General features: G+C 34.9%; 1 protein-coding gene and 1 long non-coding RNA gene across 5 annotated transcripts in view; one reads left to right on the forward strand and one right to left on the reverse strand.

Annotated features, from left to right (window-relative positions):
* Positions 1-17,031, forward strand: part of LOC123385527 — a 34,615-nt gene extending 17,584 nt beyond the window's left edge. Inside the window, exons 2-3 of one of the 2 annotated variants that reach the window (XR_006598212.1) lie at positions 9,054-11,081; positions 16,125-17,031. This is a non-coding gene — a long non-coding RNA (uncharacterized LOC123385527). Of the gene's footprint in view, positions 1-9,053; positions 13,203-16,124 lie in introns of those variants that run through there. The other variant, XR_006598213.1, reaches the window with a different exon arrangement.
* CEP85L (centrosomal protein 85 like) overlaps positions 1-24,787 on the reverse strand; it is a 170,909-nt gene that overhangs the window by 25,479 nt on the left and 120,643 nt on the right. For 2 of the 3 annotated variants that reach the window (XM_045057958.1, XM_045057957.1), the window contains exons 6-10: positions 18,579-18,758; positions 10,826-10,978; positions 8,739-8,893; positions 4,554-4,671; positions 3,450-3,500 (exon numbers count right to left, since the gene is read on the reverse strand). In XM_045057958.1, the coding sequence (XP_044913893.1) occupies positions 3,450-3,500; positions 4,554-4,671; positions 8,739-8,893; positions 10,826-10,978; positions 18,579-18,758 (657 nt within the window). The remainder of the gene's footprint in view (positions 1-3,449; positions 3,501-4,553; positions 4,672-8,738; positions 8,894-10,825; positions 10,979-18,578; positions 18,759-24,787) is intronic. The other variant, XM_045057959.1, reaches the window with a different exon arrangement.

Here is a 24,787-nt window from a genome sequence, read left to right on the forward strand (position 1 = left end):
TAAGGAACCAACTCTTGATTTCAGCTCAGGTCATGATCCCCTAGTTTGTGGGATCAAGCTCCACACCTGCTTGGGAGTCTCTCTCTCTGCCTCTACCTTGCTTGCACCCTCTCTTTCTAAATAAATAAATAAACTCTAAAAAAAATTTTTTTAAAGTAATTGTATTAATTCATGTTTAAAAAATGGCTGGAAAGCTCTACTATCACTCACTATAATGTATTTTGTGTTACTTTGCAAATAGCATTTTATTTCTAAAATACCTCATTATAAGGTATTTTTTTGTGTTATGCAAAGGAATTTGAAGAAATTAAAAACAGCTATAGCATATAGGAAGGACATCATAATCTATACAGAAGTAAGGCTGGCCATTCCTTATGTAAGCAGGTGGGGAAAAGACTAGGCAGTTAAGGGGAAAATTTTTTTTTAATGTTTATTTATTTTTGAAAGGGGGATGGGGAGAGGGAGGGAGAGAGAGAGAGAGACAGACAGACAGACAGACAGACAGACAGACATAGGGTGAGAAGGGGAGAGGCAGAGAGAAAGAGACAAAGTCCAAAGCAGGGTCCAGGCTCTGAGCTGTCAGCACAGAGCCTGATGCGGGGCTCAAAGTCAGGAACGAACTGCAAGATTGTGACCTGAGAGGAGGTTGGAGGCTTAACTGACTGACCCAGCCAGGTGCCCCAAGACTAGGCAGTTTTAAATAACTAGTAATTAAAGGGAACTGCTCTATTATGTGTATCAACTTGATAATAAGCCCATTAACTATAGTACAAAGCAACAAAAATTCTTCTTCAACTCAAAGTGTTCTCTTTAAGATTCTCTCTGTGGGATGCCTGGGTGGCTCAGTTAAGCTTCCAACCTTGGCTTAATTCATGGTCTCATGGTTCATGAGTTGGAGCCCCACATCGGGCTCTGTGCTGACAGCTTGGAGCCTGGAGCCTGCTTCAGATTCTGTGTTTCCCTCTCTCTGCCCCTCTCTCACTTGTGTTCTCTTGCTCTCAAAAATAAATAAAAGAAAATATTTAAAAAATAATAAAAAAAGATTCTCCCTGTGATTTCCAATGCTAGGGAAATAACTAGTATCATTTTTTTAGAATAAGCAATATTTTTAGATGTTCACAGAGAACACATCTTTTATATTCATCAGAAACCACCAAATAAAAAAACTAGCTTTTTTAACTGTAAGGGGCCAAAAACTCAAAAGTTTTCATAAGAAACACAAAACAAAAAATATTGTCATCATTTTAAGCATATTTGTCATCCTCTATAATTTTCTATTTAAATATCTTGATAAATATAGCTGCCCTGGACAGTTATCAACATTTGCTATCTGTCTCTGTTAGCAAACCATATACAAGATCTATAGATCTAGATGGCCACAATGACTTACTCATTGCTTCAAAAAACAAGACAACAGAATTAATGAGTATATTGTCTGGCCCCAAATATTTGGAAATAAATGCATCTCAATAATTTGATTTCCATTCATTAATTAGTTTGAAAAAATAAAGAAATGTTTACTCAAGCATGTTAAGATCAAAGAATAGAATGGCATATAATTACATATTCTTCTACATATTCATTTATATATGGTCATGATATTTAAATGTGACCAAAAGACTTGGTTAATATGTAAAAATAAATTGTATTAAGATGCCACCACAAATAAGTAAAAGGCATATTTCAATTAATATAAGTACATCCTGATAATCTGTAATGTGAGAGATAGTATGTGATGAATTAATAAACTCTTACAAGTCTTAGCCACCAAAATTTCAGTGTCAAAGGACCATCTTCACTGTCCTTAATTTGGACGGAGATAACTTTTATTTGACTGATTTCTTAGAAAATGTTACCAATTGAAATATAAATTCCTTTTATTATGGCCTATAATAAATCAAATAATAATGGCTGAAGGAACCTAACCATTTTGTGATTTGTATGGTTTGTAGAACAACTGAAGTTATGTCTACAGGAATACAGATTAAAGAGTATAACCTTGTGAACCAATCCAGCAGGCCCACACAATTGCTGAACTGGCCTACTGTGTGATTAAAATGATAAATCACTTAACATGCGCAAAAGACAAAGTATACTATCTATAATTCTGACACTTAAACCATTTATCTTTTTATTCTTTACTTCCATTTTTTTTTAATTTTTTTTTTTAACGTTTATTTATTTTTGAGACAGAGAGAGACAGAGCATGAACGGGGGAGGGTCAGAAAGAGAGGGAGACACAGAATCCGAAACAAGCCCCAGGCTCTGAGCTGTCAGCACAGAGCCCGACGCAGGGCTCGAACTCACAGACCGTGAGATCATGACCTGAGCCGAAGTCGGACGCTTAACCGACTGCGCCACCCAGGCGCCCCTTTACTTCCATTTTTAAGAAGTAAAACAATTAGGAGGTACAAAAAAAATAAAATTATTCAGCAAAATTATGTCCAACGGCTTTCCATCATACACAGAATAAAATACAAAGAACATCTAGCCCCAGACTACTTTTCACCGTCACCTCTCACCACTCTTCCTCACAATCACTGCACTACTCCAGACTAGCAGCCTTTTTGCTGGTCATGGAGTACAAAAGACACCTTCAGGCACTGGTGGCTCTCTTTGCCTGAAATGCTCTTCCCTTGGATGTCTTCATCCAGAACTCTGTTCAAATATTACTTCCTCAGGAAAAACTTCATGACCACTGTATCTAATGCAGCACTGTCTATTCATTGTTCTCTACCCTACTTTTTTAACGGTACAAATCATTCCTTGACATTATATTTCCGTTTTGTCCATCTCACCCCACTAGAATAGCCAGGACTTGCTTTGTTCACTGATGAATCCCCAGTGCCAAGAACAGTGCCTGACACAGATGTAGGTGCTCACTAAGTATCTGGCAAATCAATAAAAAAAAATGAAAATCCATTTAATCCACAAATTTTGGATTGTGTATTAAGAATCAGACACTCTAACCTCTAGATATGCAAATGAGCTACGACAGTCTCCCAGGAAACTAAGCAGGAGGTAAAAACACAAATATGTAAACAACATGTTATACTTTGATAATATAGAAGGAATAATACAAGAAGGAAGAGAAGTGTTGGCCAGTCACAATAGACTGGAAACAGTCCGTGATCTTTAATAAGTAGATCACTGATGATCGGATCACACATTAACCAATGTGTTCTCAGTAGTAGACTACACCCAATTAAAAGCAGGAAAGGTAAGGAATAAAGAATAATCTTCAAAATATTTTGAATGACTGATTTACCAAAGAGCATTTTCATTCTAAAAAAGTAAAAGATTAATATTAAAGAATTTGTAACTTCACTTCAAGTGCTATTAATCTTTTCATATAAATACATATATGCTTTAATATTTTTAGATTATATAGCCACTAAGAGTAAATCAGCATACAGCTAAATAAAAAATATGCACAAAACATTCCTTACCTGAATTTCTAAAATCATTCTTTCAATCTCATCTTGTTGGCTGTCTATTATCTAAAACACAGAAAATATTATCAGTGTGAATTAAAAATTTTTCCACTGCTTTTGAAAAGTACCAATATTTAGAAAACAAAGGAAAACACAGGAAATAATGAATTTATTTTTTTAAATCAGGGTATGATTTTTTTTTTTTACAAAATTATTCATACCAAGTATCCTTTAAATAGACATATTATTTGGATCACACATACATAAATCTGCAAAAGTTTTCCTCTACTTCTTGATAAAACTCTATGTAATTTATAAAAATAACTTTGAGACAGATGTCGAACAATTTAGGAAGGAAAAGAAACCCTTTTGTTTTGCTAAAAGGCAATATAATTTCTTCTTAGTTTGGCTTTAACAAAAATTTGAATTATTTAAATTTACTTAAATTGTCATTTTCAGAGAGACTGGCTGGCTCAGTCAGTAGAGTATGTGACTCTTGATCTCGGGGTTGTGAGGTCAAGTCCAACATTGGGTGTGGAACCTACTTAAAAAAACGTGGGGAGCCTGAGTGGCTCAGTCATTGACTGTCCAACTCTTGATTTTGACTCAGGGTCATGATCTCATGGTTGTGAGATTGAGCCCTGCATCGGGCTCTGTACTGGGCATTGAGCCTCAAGATTCTTTCTTTCCTCCTCTCCCTCTGCCCCTCCCCTGCTCTCACTCTTGCTCTCAAAAAAAACAAAAAACGAAAAACACATTAAATAGGGGCACCTGGGTGGCTCAGTCGATTAGGCATCTTACTCTTTATCTTGGCTACAGGTCATGATCTTACAGTTTGTGAATTCAAGCCCTGCATTGGGCTCCACACTGACAGCATGGAGCCTGCTTAGGATTCGGTCTCTCCCTTGCTCTCTGCACCCCGTCCCCCCACCCCACTCATGCACAAATTAAACATTTTAAAAAGTATAAATAAAAGAGTCATTTTCTTTCCAAATAAAAACATTCAAACTAAGTTATTAAGTGTTAACAAAAATATAAAGTAGCTATAACTTATATGTCCATACACACATAACCAACATAACACAGATTTCATATTTATTATCAAAGACATCAACTGACCTTACTAGCATTCTCATTTTGTTCTCTCAGGGTATCATTTTCATTTTGAAGCTGTTTTGCATCTAACATGGGAAGGCGAATTCCATCTTCAAGGCATCTTTCTACTTTTTGCTGCAAGCTGTATGTTTTAGAAAGACAATTAAATAAAGAAAACCCACTCTATGTGCTGATTTTGGTAGATGACTTCAACATAAAAGATAGTCCCTTCTTAGGGCCTATAATATTTTTTAACTGAGTGATAATGAAGACCTACAGACTCCATATGAATTAGAATGAGCACCTACATCTCATAGAAGTAAAAAATACAATGGACGCTGGTCATCTTTTTAGAAATGACAGATTTGAGACCAGAATCCAAAGCTGCTTAGTGTGTGACATCCTTGGGCCCTAATGAAGTTCCTTATGACCCTAATCTGAGCTCTGCAGTCCAAATCCTGTTCTTTCTTTCTCCTGCAAAAGCAGAATTCCTTGATTAAGATGATTTTGTTTGGGAGCCTAATTATATGGATACATGTCTTTTACCTTCATTCTGAGCTCAGCCAAAGTTTGTTTGTAAGGATAGTTGTTGCCAAAATCAGTAGAATTATTACATTTCTCCTTCATTAATAACAGCAGCAATGTATTATTCCTCTGCTATTCATGGCAGAGACTTCAATTACAGAGAGAAAACAACAAAAGGAAGCCCCTCAGGTATATTAAGAGTAAAAGATTGAAAGGGAAAAAAACATGTTAATCTTGAGAAAAGAAAGAATAAGTCATGTTCTGGTTAAAAGGAATGACACCATTAACAATAATGACCAAAATCAAAACAGAAAGACACCTCGGAATAGTTCCACTCTAGCTTACAATCAGACTTAAGAGTTGCAGAGCACTAAAAGAAACACACTTCTTACAGTTTGGGTTTTGGTATTTTCATTATTTTTTTTATTTTTTTAATATGAAATTTATTGTCAAACTGGTTTCCATACAACACCCAGTGTTCATCCCAACAGGTGCCCTCCTCAATGCCCATCATCCACCCTCCTCTCCCTCCCACTCCCGTCAACCCTCAGTTTATTCTCAGTTTTTGAGAGTCTCTTATGGTTTGGCTCCCTTTTTTTCCCCTTCCTCTCCCCCAAGGTCTTCTGTTAAGTTTCTCAGGACCCACATAAGAGTGAAAACATATGGTATCTGTCTTTCTCTGTATGACTTATTTCACTTAGCATAACACTCTCCAGTTCCATCCACGTGGCTACAAAAGGCCATATTTCATTCTTTCTCACTGCCAAGTAGTATTCCATTGTGTATATAAACCACAATATCTTATCTCTTCATTTTAGCCACTGACTGGCATAAGGTGGTATCTCAGTGTGGTTTTGATTTGTATTTCCCTGATGAGGAGTGACGTTGAGCATCTTTTCATGTGCCTGTTGGCCATCTGGATGTCTTTTTTAGAGAAGTGTCTATTCATGTCTTCTGCCCATTTCTTCACTGGATTATTTGGTTTTCGGGTGTGGGGTTTGGTGAGTTCTTTATAGATTTTGGATACTAGCCCTTATTTTTCTTCATTCAAGTATTGTGGCTTTCCTGTGCTTTCTCTCTCTTCTAAAAATAAAGAAGTGAAAGAAGTGCCATACCTACATTCTGGGCAAAGAACTGACAGTCCTACCTGGCACAAAAGCGCTTCCAATATGTTAATAAATAATGGCACCAGACAAATTTTCATGTATTATGAATGCAGTGCACTGCTTTGTAATATATTGTTACTTGTCATAAAACTATTTGCTTTTTCAGTCTAAAAGTGACAAGTGTATTATTTCTATTTCAGAATGAGCTTTCTCCCTCCAAATCAGTGTCAATACACTGCTTCTATGTAGTTACAACATTCTAAGAAAAATAAATTACATTAAAAACTATTAAGGTCTTTAAAAAAAGGAACCAGCTATGAGAAGGGAACAACATACTGTGTCATGAAAAAGTACCAAATAAGTCTTTTTTCATGTACACATTCTTGTTTTGTTTATATTATGAAGCATGCTCACTTAGGAAAGTAATAAATCTCTTGAATAGCAAAGGTATCAACTTTATTACTAGGGATCCCACCCACATATCTTACTTACATTTTCACTTCTAATGAAAAATTTTTTATCTGATGTTTAAATACCAAGAGTTCTCATATATTAATAAAGTGGGAAACTTAGAGACATTACATAGGCACAGATAAATGTAATGATATAATTCATAGTCACATACACATCTGAAGTTCTTCTGGAAACAAGAACTTTAGTTTATCATATAGCTGAGGAAACTGAAATAACACCCTTACCTCCAAGTTCAAGTGACACCATAGCTATATAAGTACTGAAGAATTACAGAAGACCTTATTTGGTCTTTTATATCTACTTGAAATTAAAAGAAAATTTCTGGGATGCTAACATCTCTGAAAGTATCAAGGTAAAAAAATGGAACACGGATTCTGAAATGCACTGTACTAAGTCTAATGAAAAAGACTAGGCTCAATTTTGAGAAAATCTAAATATTTGATTTTTAGATACTTGAGAAAATCTAAATAAAAGAGAAGGTATATCATATTAAATATATAAAAGCACCCAATGGAACAAAACTAATTATATTCAAGTGTTCCTAATTCTATTCATAAAATGGCACAGTTTGAGTTTGTGATCAAAATGCCCTATAAAATCTCTTCTCATTTTCTCTAAGAAAGAAAAAGAACATATGGTTGAAATAGTGGAGGTCAGGAAGCCGTTCTGAGAATAAAGAATAGACTATAAGATGTGGAGTTATAGGAAGGGAAATTAAAGAGCAAGAAAGCAAAAACCAAGGGAAAAATAAATGTAAAGCTAAAAGTATATGAATTTTAGGGGGCACCTGGGTGGCTCAGTCGGTTAAGTGATGGACTCTTGATTTCAGCTCAGGTCATGATCTCATGATTTGTGAGAACAAGCCCCGCGCGGACTCTGTACCGACGGCAGGGAGCCTGCCTGGGATTTGCTCTCACTCTCTCTCTGCCTCTCCTCCACTCACTCTCTCACTCAAAATAAATAAATAAACATTAAAAAAAAATTGTATGAATTTTTTGAAGCAGAGATTAGAAACACTGAAGACCATAATGTCTCAGAATCAGATGTTTTCTGCACTGAAATCTAAGAAAAAGAGTAGACCAGGCATATTTAAGGCTTTGAAAGTAGTAAAGCAATATTAACATGGAATTATCAGATGGATTTTGATTAGAGTTACATGCAATTGGTAAAAGCATGAGGAGTGTATTTCTTAAATTTAGTTTTTGTTGCTTTGTTGTCTTATTCTTCCGTACAGTTTTGGCTATTTATATTTGATCATCTATTAAGGTTTAAGTTTTATAAAACAGAGTGCATGTAGTTGCATATATAACATAGTTCTCTAGGTTTTTTAGCAATCTAGTATTAATTTTCCAGATTAAATATATTAGCTAAATATACTAATAAATGATATTCCCTGTCATTCTAACTATATTAATTTAAAAGAGAAGAGTACCATCAGGCAAGATACATGAGTAAACTTGGAAGACACATGACAAAATAGCCATACCTGTTGTTCTACAGTAAGGGAAAATGGGAGTCAATTATTTCACTTTGATGTATCTCATTAAGGAGTGCAGTCTGAGTATTTGCTTCTCTTTGTTTACTTACTTTTTGGCAAAGCCATCAGATTGTGTTAATACTTTCAGTTTCTGATTGTTTTTTTGTTTTTGTTTTGTTTTTGTTTTGGCAGCGGGGGGTGTTACATTTTCACCATTCTCATCTAAAACTTTTGGCAAGATGTCAGTATGTTGCATTAAAATGTGAAATCATAGCCAAGACAACCTGCTTCAATGACATAATACTTCCAGTTCTTAAGAGTTCACCTTTCAATTTGACAATAAATTTCATATTTAAAAAAAAATTAAAAAAATAAATAAAAGTCCCCTACTATGGAAACCAATTTGACAAGAAATTTCATATTAAAAAATAAAAATAAAAATAAATAAATAAAAGTCCCCTACTATGGAAACCAATTTGACAATAAATTTCATATTAAAAAAAAAATAAGAAGAGTTCACCTTTAAGATAACAATATAGTAATAATTACAAATTAATGTATCTTAAGTGAAATGCTTTATGAAAAATAGGAGTAACAAAAATAAAAAATTGCTAAAGGTTTGTTTACCTCTGAACTGTAGTTACCAACTCCTTTTCTTTCTTTTTCTGGCATATTAGTTGTGCCTCTTTTTCTTGACACTGTTTTTTGATCTCTTCAAGCTTTTTTTCTGCATCCAGCAGAGTCTCTTGCAAATTCTTATTTTTTTCTTCTAGAATCTGAAGCTAAGGAGAAAATTCTTAAAGTTTATAACACATAGAATATTAAATGTGTTTCTGCTAGAAACTGTGTGTTCTAAATTATTAACAAGCTTGTGATTAAAATCACAGTATATTTTATCTAGAGCACTTAATAATACTTTATTTCTTCCTTTGTGTGTAACAGGCGCTAGGAGAATGAGATTACGGAGAAGAAAAGAATGGGGTCAGAAATTTCTAGAGGACAGAGAGAAAGGTAAATGATCTCAATTTGGGGATACTTTAAAAATTTTATTTTTAATTATACTAAAATATGCAGAACACAAAATTTACAATCTTAACCATGCTTAAATGTACAATAAATAGTATTATTACATTCACATTGTTGTACAACTAATCACCAGAACTCTTTTCATCTTGCAAAACAAACTATATTCATTAACAACTCCCCTTCCAGCTCTGCCCTCAGTCTCCAGCGACCACACTTTGACTTTCTGTCTTTATGAATTTGACTACTTTAGATACCTCATACCATATTTATCTTTTTATGTCTGGCTGATTTCACTTAGCCCAATGGCCTTAGGTTTATCCATGTTTCAGAATTTTATTCTTTTTTATAGGTGAATTATTATGGATATGCGACATTTTATCCATCAGCGATTGGGTTGCTTCCATCTTTTGGCTGTTGCAAATAATGTTATTATGAACATATGTATGTACAAACATCTGTTTGAGACTCTGCTTTCAATTCCTTTGGGTATATCCAGAAGAGGAATTGATGGTTATTGTTTAAAGAAGCATATCATATGGTTTTCCACAGTGGCTACACTATTTTACATTCCCATCAACAGTGCACAAGGATTTTAATTTCCTCACATTGTCACCAACACGTGTTACTTTCTTTTTTCTTTTCTTTTTTTTTTTTTTTATTAGCCAACCTAATGGTGTAAGGTGGTATGAACATGTGTTTTTACATCTATATTCCTCTCTGTTCCTGCTCATGCCAACTCCTGTGGTGCTTCTTTAGTTCCTTCCTGACATTATCCTCTCTTAGTCTTATAGACAGAGAATCCCTTGTAGGCCCAGAGTCTGTAAAATAATGACCCTCCATGGATTAAACCAACGATTCTCAACTGAGAGTGATTTCTCCCCCAAGGTGATATGTGGAAATTTTTGTAGACATTTTGGTTTTGGGGAGGCAGGAGGGAAGGAGCAGTGCTACTGGCATCTAGCAGGTAGAGACCAGAAATGCTCTTAAGCATCCTTTAATGCACAGGACAAAATCCTAGAACAAAAATTATCCACCCTTTAATGTCAATAGCACTGAGGTTGAGAATTTCATGATCAGAAAAACTGAAAAAGACTGAAGAGTAAGTTTCACAGATTTATAAATAAGGTTTTGAGAAGAAAGGCTTCACCAGAGTTGGTAGAAAGACTCTGGATAAGGTACTTGTAAAAAAGAAAAATGGTCAGAAGAGGTAAGAGGAGTGAATGGAAACCACAGACTAAGGTGTACGAATTTATGGAAAGGTTAAGATGAATGAAGAAAACAAATACCTGGAAAGACAGTCAAAAAACGTCTTGTTGAGCCTTGGCTGAGCCAGAGATTATTGGGTAAAGCCAGAAAACATACGGTGCATGCATATATGTGTGGGATGGGGCTGAGACTGGTTCAGAAACTACCTTTTAGAGTAAAATGTTAAGTAAAAGAGTTAACATACAGGTTTTTCAGGCAAATAACCATATATTAATTAACAACAAGAAAGATACACTCATGCTTAAAGTTTCTAATTAAAGTTAATTCTAAAGACAGCAATTAAACACATCAATTTAATATAATTAGCCAAATGTAGAACCAAAATTTTAAATTCTAAAAATTATGAAATTTCTAAAGAGTCAACCTAATAAAGTGGTTATGTTTTCAAGTCATTTAAAAGTGAGCATTTTATTTCATGTTACCTGAAGACTCTGACTCTGTACATCATCTAGAGTTGGAAGATCAGCCAGGTACTTTTCCAAGGTCTCAATTCTTCTCTGCTTTTCTTTATTTTGTTCGGATTCCTTCTGACATTTCTTTTTCAGGCTACTGATATATCTATCTCTGGTTTTAAGCTAAAGAAAAAAGATTATGGATCTTCAGAGGCTTTGTGCCATTAAAAAAAATAACAACAGAACCAACAGTTCCAGGTTATAGTTTAGACTACCACCAACTCAGGTAAGATTCACCTTATTTCATCAATTCTAAGATTCACATTTTTAGAAACTGTCATATCACTGAAGTCAAGAAATTTTTTGAAATTTTTGTTTGCTTTTGCAACTGATGGCATCCTATGAACTGCAGTTAGCCAGGTAGCAGGGATGACATAGCTTTTATTGCCTGCACATGTACAAACTTGGTCAAAGCTATTCATCTCTGTCATTTCAACACTGTGTATATGTTGCAACTATGGGCTGAGTTTGAATGATATTTAAAATACCTTTAAAATATAACATTATAATTTGGCGTGGAAAAAAAAGTTACGATCTGGAAAGACAAAGAAATAGAGCCACAGGGTTTAATTTAAGAATTTTAAATTTGAATTTTAAAATCAATGAAGCAAATATTCGTCTCTGGAGGGATGACTTCAATTTCTTATTTCTAACAAAGCTATATCCAAACATTTCATGTGAAATAAGAAAGGAAGATACCCGGGGCCCCTGGGTGTCTCAGGCAGCGACTCAGGTTAGCGACTTTGGCTCAGGTCAGTGTGGAGCCTGCTTGGGATTTCCTCTCTCTCCCTCTCTCTCTCTGCCCCCACCCCACCTTGCATGCATGATCTATCAAAATAAGTAAACTTAAAAAAAAAAAAAAGAAGGAAGGAAGGAAGATACCTAAAAGTAATTAAAACTGTTTTGTTACTGACTTGCAAAGAAATTGTTTATCACGTACTCAAGAAATGCAATCAAAACCAGGAGAACATACAAAAATCACCAGATACTTGGAAAGAGATATGGGCACTAGTGAGACCAGTCCATACCTCAAGCCAAGACTACTGTTAAGGTATTTATTAGGTCATAACTGAATTTGCAACATATTTTTTTTCTCAAAGTTACATATGATAAAGGTTTGCCATACCACTGATGTCATTTTAGGATTGACAGAACATGTTCATTGAACACCTATTATAGAACACTATATGGTACATGATTCCAGTATATCTTAATTTGTGAAGGGTGAACCTCAGATTTTTATGTACTAATTTTTTCACCTTTCCACCTGAAATATACGATCTTTAAATTTCATAGCACAAATTCAAAGTTCTTTCATATTTCAGATCAATTACAAATAACGTGTACACAGTTACCTAAAAAGTAAACTCCAGACTCTTATTCACCTTAAATTACTAGTCTTCCAAAAACTTACAGGTCTTTACATCCTTTTCCCATATTCACCAGGGAAATAAGTGTCAATAATTAGTAGTATAATAGTTCACTTTCCCAAATTTTATTAAAGCTAACACTTGTGCACAATCTGGTTTCTTTCATGTCTTACCTAATTTCTTTTAAGTCCACTGTGAAACAACTTTTATTAAAACAAGTTCAATTGGAAAAACAAATCACCTCTCCTTTCATCTATTCATTCCATCAACAACTTTAAGATATATTTATTAACTTGGGTAAAGAGCAACATTGATAAAATAGTTAAGTTCTAATATTTACTGGGGCTTTCTCTGGATTAAAGGCAAGTGTGATGCTGTGATAATTTGTGATCTTTCAGAACTCACAGGTTGTTGTGACTGGTAATCATCTGAAAGACCACATAATGCCATTCCCTTTTTTCTCCCCTTTTCTCTTTTTTTTATTGGAGGATAATTATCATGCAGTGTTATTTTAGTTTCAGGTGTACAATAATTCAACAAATATATACATTCCTCAGTGCTCATCAAAGTAAGTGTACTCTTCACCCCCTTTATCTGTTTTACCCTCCAGCCACCCAACACACACTCGGCCTCTCTGGTACCACCAGTTTGTATTCTGTATTTAAGAGTCGGATGTTGGTTTCTCTCTTTTTCTCTTTGTTCATTTGTTTTGTTTCTTAAATTCCGTGTATGAGTGAAATCATATGGTATTTGTCTTTCTCTGAGTTATTTCGCTTAGCATGATCTTCCCTACATCCATCCGTGTTGTTGCAAACAGCAAGAACTCATTCTTTTTCACGGCTGAGTATTATTTGGTTGTGTATATATGCCACATCTTCTTTACCCATTCATTTAACAGTAAACACTTGGGTTGCTTTCATATCTTGGCTATTGTTAAGTAATGCTGCAATAAACACAGGAGTACATGTATCTTTTTAAATTAGTGTTTTTGTTTTCTTTGGGTAAATACCCAGTACTGGGATTACTGGATCATATGGTAATTCTATTTTTAATTTTTAAGGAACCTTCATACTGTTTTCCAGAGGCTACACAAATGTGCAGTGCACAAGGGTTCTTTTTCCTCTTCATCAACACTTGTTATTTCTTACATTTTTGATTTCAGCTATTCTGACCGGTGTAAGGTGGTATCTCGTGGTATTGGATTTCTCTTACAAATGATATATCCAATAAGGAAGTTAATATTCAAAATATATAAAGAACTTATACAACTCAACACCAAAAAACCAAATAATATGATTAAAAAATAAGCAGAGGATGTGAACAGAAATTTTTCCAAAAAAGACATAAATTATTCCTTTTTTGAATATGAGGTCCAGAGATCTTTAGTGACTTAAGTACAAGTCACTGAGACACAGGTGGGATTCAAATATAAACCTCTGACTGAAAAGCCAATGTTCTTTCAGTTCTTTCATACTCCGCATAACCAAATTCCCCCAAATTCTCTAGCAACCAGTTCTGCCTGTATTCCCCATCAACAAAGCCTATTCTTGCCTTAGCAAATGACCCTGTAAGTTACAGAAATAAAAATAACCAGCCTATTTTTATTAATGTCGCCCCAATTTATATTTAATTTTTTAAGTGTCTTAAATGTGACACAACGATGTCCTCAAAGAGAAGCCAATGGAATAGGTTAGTCATGCTATCTTCTCCTGTGCAAAGATGTCCTAGTTTGCTTTTATTTCTTTGGCTGGACAACTGTCTTCTTTGCTGTTGTGTCAAGCTTGCTGCCCTTGATCACAAATGTCTGCCAGTACTCTCCTACTGGATACTGTTTATGCTATTTGTTGACCACAAGCTGATTACACATAATCACTAAGTCTGGGTTGTTGTTGTTGTTGTTTTTTAAGCCCTGTTCACTGATGAGAAGCTCTTTTGTTTTGTTTTGTTTCATTTTTAACTTAAAAGTTTTATGTTGGTTACTAAAATCTGAGCTCCAGTAATTACCTCCAGGTAAATCAGCTATCACCAAGAAATCTTCCCTATTCAATTTATAAAAGGTTACTTTTTTTTGTTCAAGGAAATATTATTTAGTATTGAGATTATTTCTAGAAGACAATAGGAGGGCCCTGCTTTCAGAAGAGGTTTACAAACAAATATATTTTTATTTTAAATACAGTTATTAGAACAAAATAGATTACTGAGGAAATGTTTTCCTCTAAATTTTCTTATAAATAAACCATTATTATTAGAACAAAGCATCAGCTGTAGAGTTAAACCATCCTGAATTTTACTCCTTGCTTTTCAATAATTTCTACCTACATCCAACTGGACAAATTATTCAACTTGTCTCAGAGCTTCAATTTGCTCAGTTTTTAAAATGGGGAGATAGTATATATCTGCCAGGATTTTTGTGAAGATTAGTTAACATTAAATGAAAAAATGCGCTTAATGCACCTTCACATGCTTTCTGGCATATACAAGAAAGAGCTTATCAAAAGGCAATTTCTGGGGCGCCTGCGTGGCTCAGTTGGTTAAGTATGTGACTTTGGCTCAGGTCATGATCTCACAGCTTGTGAGTTCGAGCCCCACATCAGGGTCTGTGCTGACAGCTCAGAGCCTGGCGCCTGCTTCGGATTCTGTGTCTCCATCTCTCTGTCCCTCCCCCAATTATGCTCTGTCTTTTTCTCAAAAATAAACAAACATTAAGGCACTTGTTGGGATGAGCACTGGGTGTTGTATGGAAACCAATTTGACAATAAATTATATTAAAAAAAATTTTTTAAAGCAACTTCTATTAGTTATTTTTCACATTGAATGCTTTTCTGTTGTAGTATCAGTCTTGATCAGAATAACAGAGAGAAAATGCAGGAGGAAACAATGCAGTCCAATCTCATGTGGGCCTCAAGTGCTGATCAGTTAATGTGTTACCCATGAGTCTATTTACTAGCTTCTACACTCCCTTCAAAAACTCACATCATCTCCATGGCCTCTGACACAAACTCTAACACCAACCCCCCTTCTGAACTTCTCTGGTATACACATTTCCATTCTCAACTGCCTCACTCCATATAGAGACTGTTCCTCTTTCCCAAAAGTAATTCTTCCATCTTGGCATCTGTTATCAACCTTTTCCTATTTTTCTCAGGAATTTGCTCTATCATACACTCGCTCTAACATCTTTAATATCTAATTTATTCTTATCTCACTCTTATCTCTCTTCTCTTCTCTCTTGGCAAAAATCACTTGAAAGCATTCATTCATTCATTCATTCAATATGCCAGGCACCATGGCTGGTGTTACATATGCTACAGTGACAGACTGATACATCCCTGCTTTCCTAGAGTTTACAGAGAAATATTAAAATACAATGATTACTCAAAATTGTGTTAAGTACTAGAAAAACAAAACAAAATGCTCTAAACATACAAAAAGAAGGGGTTACAGGAGAAAGATATTTAAGCTAAGACTTGACAAAATAAATGGGTGAGTTGAGTAGTGGGAGAAGAGAGTCGAGTATTAACCAGGCAAAGAAGAAATTCTGTGTAAAGACTCTGATACCAGAAACCAAGCCTGACCTGTTGGAGCAACTGTAAGCACTACACTGTGACACAGTGTGCCAGAGGGAGACAGCTAGAGCCAAAGATTATAGTTAGGCAGGGCCTTTCTGGTCAGGGGAAGAATTTGATTCTTACTTTAAAGACAATGAGATGGCATTATTGGGTTTTATCAGGTAACTCAAATGACTAGGTCTTCATTTTAAAAAGTTCAGTCCTCCACACGATCAAGAATGGGCTGGGAGGCTGTGGAGCAACTGGAACTCTCATGCATTGATAGAAGTGTTAAATGGTACAAGCACTGGGAGAACTCGGGTGGTCTTTCCTTTTCTTTCTACCCCACAGGTACATTTATTCATACCAGAAACAATACAGCACTTCTACAAATGTATAGCGATGTTCCATGTTCCCATCTAACAGAGCTTGCTGAAATTTAAAGCCAGCTGACCAGGTTCCATCTGATGTGTACTCCACGTAAAGCTGATTAATGATGACCATAAGCAGATGCAGGACTTGGAGCTTTCAAAGCTTTACTTCTTTTATGAGCACTCCTGATTTTATAAATGACGAAGCCCATCAACCTCATTCCTACCTCCAAATCTCTTGCTAAACTTAGGTACAGCAGGACTCTAAGTGGGGATCTAAGCATTTTTATAAGGCTTTGAAGCATCTCAACACAGGATCACTGGCTCAGGATGCCCCAATCCATAAGGCCAACTCAGAAAGGTCACTAAGTGTGCAGAACTCAGGTAGTTTCTTGTAAGTGAAACCTCTATCGTATGAAATGTATGATTCAGAAATTCCACTGTTAGGAATTTACCCAGGAGAAATGAAAATATTCATATAAAAAATGTCATTTACAGGAATGTCTACAGCAGCCTTGTTGATAATTTCCCCAAAATGCAAAAAATTCAAATATCCATTAACAAGAGAGTAGACACACCATGATATATCTATATAATACAATGCAACTCAGCAGTAGATAGGGACAAACTACCAATATATATACAACAATATGAATAAATATCAAAGGTATTAAGTGAAAGAAAACCAACACAAAAGAATACATACAGTATGACACCATTTATATGAAGACCAAGAAGATTCAAAACTAATCTGTAGTGGTAACAGTGTTTCAGAAACAGGAAGGAAACCAGACTAGAAAGAAGCACAAAGGAATTTCTTGTGACTGAAATGTTTGCTTATTAAGTAAACTCTATGCCCAACATGGGGTTCAAACCCATGACCCTGAGATTAAGAGTTGCATATTCTACTGACTGAGCCAGCCAGGCACTCCTAGTGATTGAGAGGTTTTGATTTGACTATATATAAATTATGCTTCAATTGAAAGAAAATATAATAAATAAAATACACGGAATTGTAACAATAACAACAACAAAAAAAGTGACTGGAGAGAGAGGAAAGCAGACAGGCAGGGAAAGATTGGATTCAGAGGCACCAATGAAGAGGCCCTTAAAAAAGCTTTTGCCAAGAGATGATAACTTGGACCACTCTCGTAGTGTTAGATGGATTGTATATATATTTAGGAGACCGGCTTAATGTTGGCAAGGTTTCCAGCATGCATGAGTAACTGAATATACAGTAATGAACACTAAAGAAAATTTTGTTTTATATTATTTAGGAAGAAGAGGGCACTCAGAAGGCAAAATAAGAATTGTCTTTTGTACATGAATAGCTTGAAATATTTTTCAAGTAACAAAAGATGAGAAAAATCTAGATAAGACATAAAAATATATTTTAAAGTCTGTATCCACCGAATCATCGTAATTTGCACACAATCTTTCAATTAACAAATCTCAGGTGAGAAAATATTTTAGTCCCTCCCACATCTATAGAACCAATAAATATTTTCTTAGCTCCCTCCAGATTATGGTATTGCACGGAGCCCCCAAAATACAGAAAAGAAACAAGAAACAGGTACCTAAGTTATTTTCAAGTTAGCCAACGTAAAATACATCATACAGCTAAGAGAAACCATGTACATTTTTGTCAGGTTTTGGAAGATCCAAAATTTAACTCACATGTATACATATACAAACACACAAAAATGTCAACTGAGTGCTCTATTAATAACTCCAAACATGCCTGCAGAAATCACGGTGACGGTTTCAAGATCACTTGAATGGAAGTTTCAATTAATAGAATAATAAGCTGGGCATATCAAGAGTCTAAAACCAGTTCTGCAACTAAGTAGCAGCTTAAGGATCTATGCTTCTTCAGTAAATTAGGACTAGCAGGTAATCTACTCGATCTTTAATGACACTATAATGGAATGAAAGGAAATACAAAAATACTTTAATAAAGGTAGAAAGGTCAAATAAATATAAGGATATATCACATGCATAAAGATTTTGTTTTTTCACTACTTGTTCTGAATCAGGGGCTTCGGCTTAAATAACTTGTTCTTATAAGTCATGTTCTTATGAAAAAAGACCACCTTTATTTCATTTACCAATCCTTCATACTCAACAAGACAAAGAAACAGGGACCCAAAAAAAGAGAAGAAAAAGTTATTTGTGTCACATCTCAGTGTAGGCAACAAACTTAAAAAAACGTTTCACTACTAGTTAGCAAGTAATATACTGCGGCATTTTTAATCCCTCAAGAAAATCTCTAGATTTTTGTAGACGGCACAGACTTTCTTAAAAGTTACTACAAAACTAATCATTTTAATCTAAGTGTACAACCTGGTATAACACCTAAAATATAGTCGATGACAAAGAATTATATGTTGGAGCAATGTTATTGACCTAATTCAACTTTATTAAAAATATCTACCTTTTCCTCCAGTTTCTTCTTTTCTTCACTAAATTGGCTTATTCTTTGTTTGAGAAACTGGTTGAGCTGTAAAACCTCTTTTTCAGTAGATGCAAGCTTTTGCTCAAGTTCCTCTTGCTGGGAATGGGATACTGACTGATCACAAAATGGAGTTTGGAGTGAACTGTTCTCATACTGTGGCTATCAGGAAAGAAAAAAATAAAACAGGTTAAAGATTTACTTGTCCTGAAAAAATGGAAAGAAACTGGAAATAAGGTATTGTACAGAGAGTGTATATATAGGCTTCTGCAACAGACAGCCCTTGGCATGAATCCCAGCTCTCCCACTTCCTAGTTATGTGCCATGATTAAATCACATTACTTACTTACCAATGCCAAACCTGTCTTCTCATCTATAAATCAGAAATAATAAAGTCTACCTTGCAGTGTTTTTTTTTTTTTTGAAGAACAGAGATAAAATACGTAAAGTTCCTAACACATAAAGAAAAGCTTAATAAAGGCAAGGTTTTTGGTTAAAAAGTATAATTAGAGACATAAATAATACATTAAACAGAAATGAAAGGTCTAGGGAGATAAAAACTAAAGAGCTAATTCTTCACAGGTGAGCATTTCCAGCTAATATTAAACTCAGTAAGTAATTTTTGAGAGGGAGAAAGAGAGTGCATGCGCACAAGCATGGGGTGGGGAGGGGGTGGGCAAAGAGAAAGGGAGAGAGAATCTCAAGTGGGCTCCATGCCCAGCGCAGAGCCTAACACAGGCTCAAGAACACGACTATGAGATCATGGCCTGAGCTGAAATCAAGAGTCAGACACTCAACCGACTGAGGCACCCAGGTGCCCCATCAATAAGTATTAATTTTTTCCTCTAACTAGAATGTAAGGTCCATGAAAGCAGGAATTATTGTCCATCTTAGTTGCCCTTATATCGCTATTTCCTAGAATAATCACTGGCATAAAATAAGAGCTCAAAAAATAATTGCTGATTGAACAAATGCATCCTTGTTTCTATGAGCGAGGTTTTATAAGGAATTCAGGTTAGATCTTTCCCCTACCGTGCACCATTATAATCAGGAAAAGGCAGACAGAAAATACAAATATTTCCTCAAAAAATTAAAATGTTCTAAGTACTGTAAAAGATACCAATACAGTAATGTGAAAGTAAACAGACAATTTATTTTTCCACTTACTCAACACATATTTACTTAAGCACATATATTAAGAATTGTGTACTAGGGATTCAACAGTTAATAAAGCAAGGTCTCATCAGTTTAATAAAGTATCACACAAAGAAAGACAATGGAAACTGTCTAAGTGCAAAGGCAGTTGTACTGTAGTACCTATGGAAAGGTTTTACAGGAAGTGAACTTGAACTAGACCTTGAAGAACTCATACTTCACCAAAGGAGGAGTTATAATTCAAAAATTATACAAGTAGCATTTATTGTGTGCTGAGTATTTCAAAGATGACAGACTCTACCACTGTCCTTTAAAAACTCAAATTCTAATCAGAGGCATCAGATGATTATATATATATATATAGGGCACCATACAATATGGTAGCCAAAGAAAAGTCATTTTAAGTAAAAAGAATGGGGAGGTGGGAGGACAAATGAAGACAACATTGGGAGAATGAGGAAAAAGCCTTTTCTGGGAGGTGGCTTTTGAGATACCCTTTGAAAATAAGGAGGATTCTGGCAGAAATGGAGAAAGGAAGAGCTCAGGTCATGCATGATCTCATGGTTCATCAGATGAAGCCCCACATCGGGCTGTGCTGAGCATGCTGAGCCTGGCTGGGATTTTCTTTCCCTCTCTCTCTTCCCCTCTCCTGCACGCTCTCTCTCATTCTCTTTCTCAAAATAAATAAATACAACTTAAAAAAATAAATAAATGGAATATATACAGAGAATACCCATCGCTGTTTAAAGTATGGATTGTAAGAGGGAGGATGGATATAAGGGGAAATTTAAAAATCTATGTGGGACCATACTGTTGTATAATCACAAGATTCAGTTAAATCTTAACTCATAGGAAATGAGTTAAGACCATAAAAACATCACTGGTTTTATAACCAGTAACATGATTTAAGAAGATTGTGAACTCTGTTTTATAAATCTCTGTATTCCCTGGCATTTAGCCCAGTAGGCAGACTCTCAATAACTTTGTTGATTTATTTATTAATGTTTATTTGTTCTTGAGAAAGAGTCAGAACATGAGTGGGGGAGGGGAAGAACGACAGAGGGACACAAAATCTGAAGCAGGCTCCAGACTCTGAGCTGTCAGCAGAGCCCGATGTGGGGCTCAAACTCACAGACTCGGAGATCATGACCTGAGCCGAAGTTGGATGCTCAACCGAATGAGCCACCCATGTTTCCCAACTCTCAGTAACTTTTGATTGAAGGGAAAAGAAAAGAGTAAAGAGAACAAGAGAGTGCTACAACCACTGGAAGCAGTGGACAACAGGAATTAGAGGATACTGAGAATGAATGAATGGATATGAATATGTCACTTTCAGAAATTATTCTAACCTACTTAGCTGATAAAAAAGAGGAGTTAAACAAGAGCATGGAGAACAGAATGAAGAAAGTCTGGAAGTAGAATTGAGAGGATCTAGAGAAAATTATTTTTTAAGAAGTGTACAGACAGGAAATGTTAGATAACTAAGGTTTGAGATTTTTAGTCGAGAAACAGGGAAGATCCTATTCTGAGCCAAGGTAAGAAGGTCATATAGGAGAACAGCTCTAAGCAGATGTACTTAATTACAATTAGAGCTTATTAAGATTATCATTTGAACATACAAATAGAGAGGAAGTTAGAGAGATGGGTCTAAAATTCAGAAAGATGGGTGGGCCAGGACAGGAAACTAAAAAAAAAAAAAATAACACAGACTTATAGTTTATAATCTGGCATGTAATGAGCTCAGAAATTTCCATTCCATCTATTTTATTAACAAGTGGAAAAAGCTGAACACACTGAAAAATCAACAATTCTTCTTAGATATATCAGAAGTAAGGTCACAGGGTAAACTTCTGCCCCCTAAATTGGAGAGACAGATGAATATAGAAAGTCACAGTTACTAGAACAAAATCCTCCTTGCAACCAATGCTGGAATAGGAAAACCAGAACTGAAGTTGATGAATTGCTGGAGGCTCAGAATGGACAATTCTGAGAGTCAAAAACTCCAAGGGAGATCTAGTCATAGGAGACACTCAACCTTTTTGAGTTTTACTGCCACGAGCTCTATCAGGTCCTCACAGTGATTAATTATCGGGAAAATCTCTTCATGTTTCTAGCAGGAAGAGGATAAAAGGAACCATTTGGAAATACACCAGAACACTACATTCTTCTTAACAAGACCTGTCTTCAGTAGAAACTATTAAACTAGAGACTACCCTACCTAGAAGGGAACTAACCTACCTAGAAGAGAAATATTCAATTCTAGTTGTCTCTAGCCATCCTATCTCACTTAAGGGTAGGAAAGAAAAAGACAGAAGCACTCATTAAGTTCAGAGTCCAAAATCACAGGCTCACAAAAAGACTAACACCTAACCAAAGGACTACATAATACTTCTCTCTACACCTTACCATTATATTATTTACCACATTTCCTTTTACCTAGTACATCTGATCTAACTTTCAACAAAAAATTACAAGGCACACTAAAAGACAAAATCACAGCTGGATAGACTAAATAAGCAACAGAACCAGAGTCAGATATGACAGGAATGTTGGAATTATTAGACCGAAAAATTTTTAAGACTATGATCAATATAGGGCATTAATGCTAAGGCAGAAAACAGGCAAGAACATATGGTTAATGTAATAAGCACAGAGGTGGCTATCCTTAGAATAAAAAATAAATTTTAGAGATCAAAAATGCTGTAACAGATATAAAGAAGGTCTTTGATGGGCTCATCAGTTGACTGAACACAGTTCAGGAAACAATCTTAGAGCTTGAGGATATTACAAGAAACTTCCAAAACTATAGAACAAAGAGAAAAAACACTGGAAAAAATAAAAGAGAATATCTAAGAACTGTGAGATAACTACAAAAGGTATATAACAATACAAGGAGAAGAAAGGAATGAAAACAGCATTCATTTGAAACAAAATTGACTGAGAATTTCCCCAAACTGTCAACTACCACATCGCAGATTCAGGAAGCTCAGAGATCAAGCAAAATAAATTCCAAAAAACTACATCGAGGCATATTATACTTAGATTTCTGAAAGTCAAAGATAAAAAAATATCTCGAAATAAACCAGAGGAAAAAACACCTTATCTCCAGACAGGCTAACATAATAGTTGTATCTGACTTCTCAGAAACTGTGCAAACAAGAAGAAAGTAGAGTGAAATATTTTGTGTTGAGAGAAAAAAACCCACCAACCTGTAATTCTATACTCTGAAATTATTCTTCAAAGGTGAAGAAGTAAAGGTTTTCTCAAACAAAGTTGACGTAATTTGTTGCCAATGGACTTGGCTTGGAAGAAATGTTAAAAGGAAGTTCCTCAGAGAGAAGGAAAATGATATAGGTCAGAAACTCAAATCAAATCAAAGCAAATAAAAGCTTTTATTTGTCTTAATCTAATAGATATGCTTATTCAACAATAATGGCAACAATGTGTTCACTTAGTGTGTGTTTGTGTGTGTGTATGCTTAAGTGAAATGAATGACAGCAATGATACAAGAACAAGGAAGGAAGATTTAGTAGTACTTAATTATTACAAGGAATTTGCACCACTCATGAAAGGTACAGTGTTATCTGCAAGCAGACTTGGGTTGGTTGTAAGTGTATATTGCAAACTCTAGGGCAACCACTAAAAAAAGAAGTGTAAAATATATGCTAAGAAAGGAGAGAAAATGGAATTATATTAAATGCTCGAGTAAAAGCACAAAAGGCAGACAAAGTGTGGAAGACAAAAATAGGAACAAAGAACAAGAGCAAAAAAACAGTAAACATGTAAACAGTAAAACATGGTTGGTTTTAACCCAACTGTATCAATAATCACTTTAAATGTAAATAGTATAAATACATCAACTGAAAGACAGAGACTGCCTCAATGGGTCCTAAAACAAGACCTGACTATATGCTCCCTACAAGAAACCCACACTAAAAATAATGACACACACAGATTAAAAGCAAAGGGATGGAAAAAGATACGTCATGCTAACTTCTCATCAAAAGAAAGTAGAATAGCTATATTAATTCCAGAAAAAGCAGACTTTACAGCCAGGAAAGTTATCAGGAACCAAAATGAGCATTACATGAAAGGGTCAATACTCCAAGAAGCCTTAGCAATCCTTAATGTGTATATGCTTAACAACAGAGCAGCAACATATGTGCTGTAAAAACTGAGAGAGCTACAGGAGAAACAAATGAATCTACTATAATAACTGGAGACTTTAACAACCCTCTATCAGAAATGAACAGACCCATCAAGTAGAAAATTACTAAGAACACAGTTGAACTAAACAGCATCAACAACTGCCTGGATGTAATTGACATGTATAGACTACTTCAGATTACACATTCTTCTCAAGCTCATACAGAACATTTACCAAAATAGACCACATTTTGGGTGATAAAACATGTCTTAACAAATTTAAAAGAAGAAGGATCAAACAATATATGCTCTCAAACCATAATGTAATTAAACTAGAAATCAACAGAAAGGTAGCTATAAAAATCCCAAAATACTTGAAGATTAAAAATAGTACACTTCTAGATAACTTATGGATCAAAGAAGAAATATCAAGAGAAATTTTAAAATATTCTGTACTAAAGGGAAATGAAAATACAGATTATCTAAAATTTGTGAGATGTAATTAAAGCAGTGCTTTGAGGGAAATTTATAACGTGAAGTGCATATATTAGAAAACAAGAAAGGGTTAAAATCAATTTTCTAAGCTTCCACATTAGAAACTAGACACAGAAAAATAAATCAAATCCAATATATAGAAGAATAAAAATTAAAGCAGAAATCAATGAAACTGAAAACAGGAAATCAATATAGAAAATCAACAAAATCAAAACTCATTCTGGAAAAGATCTATAAAATCAATAACCTTCTAGTTCAGGCTAACTAAGAAAAAAGAAAGAAGACACAAATTTATTAATATCAGATTTTAAGGGCAAACATCACTACAGATCCCATGGACATTAAAAAATATAATAAAGGATTATTATGAACAACTTTATGCCAATAAATTTGAT

The sequence above is a fragment of the Felis catus genome, chromosome B2 (assembly GCF_018350175.1).
Source record: "Felis catus isolate Fca126 chromosome B2, F.catus_Fca126_mat1.0, whole genome shotgun sequence".
Lineage (NCBI taxonomy): Eukaryota > Metazoa > Chordata > Mammalia > Carnivora > Felidae > Felis > Felis catus.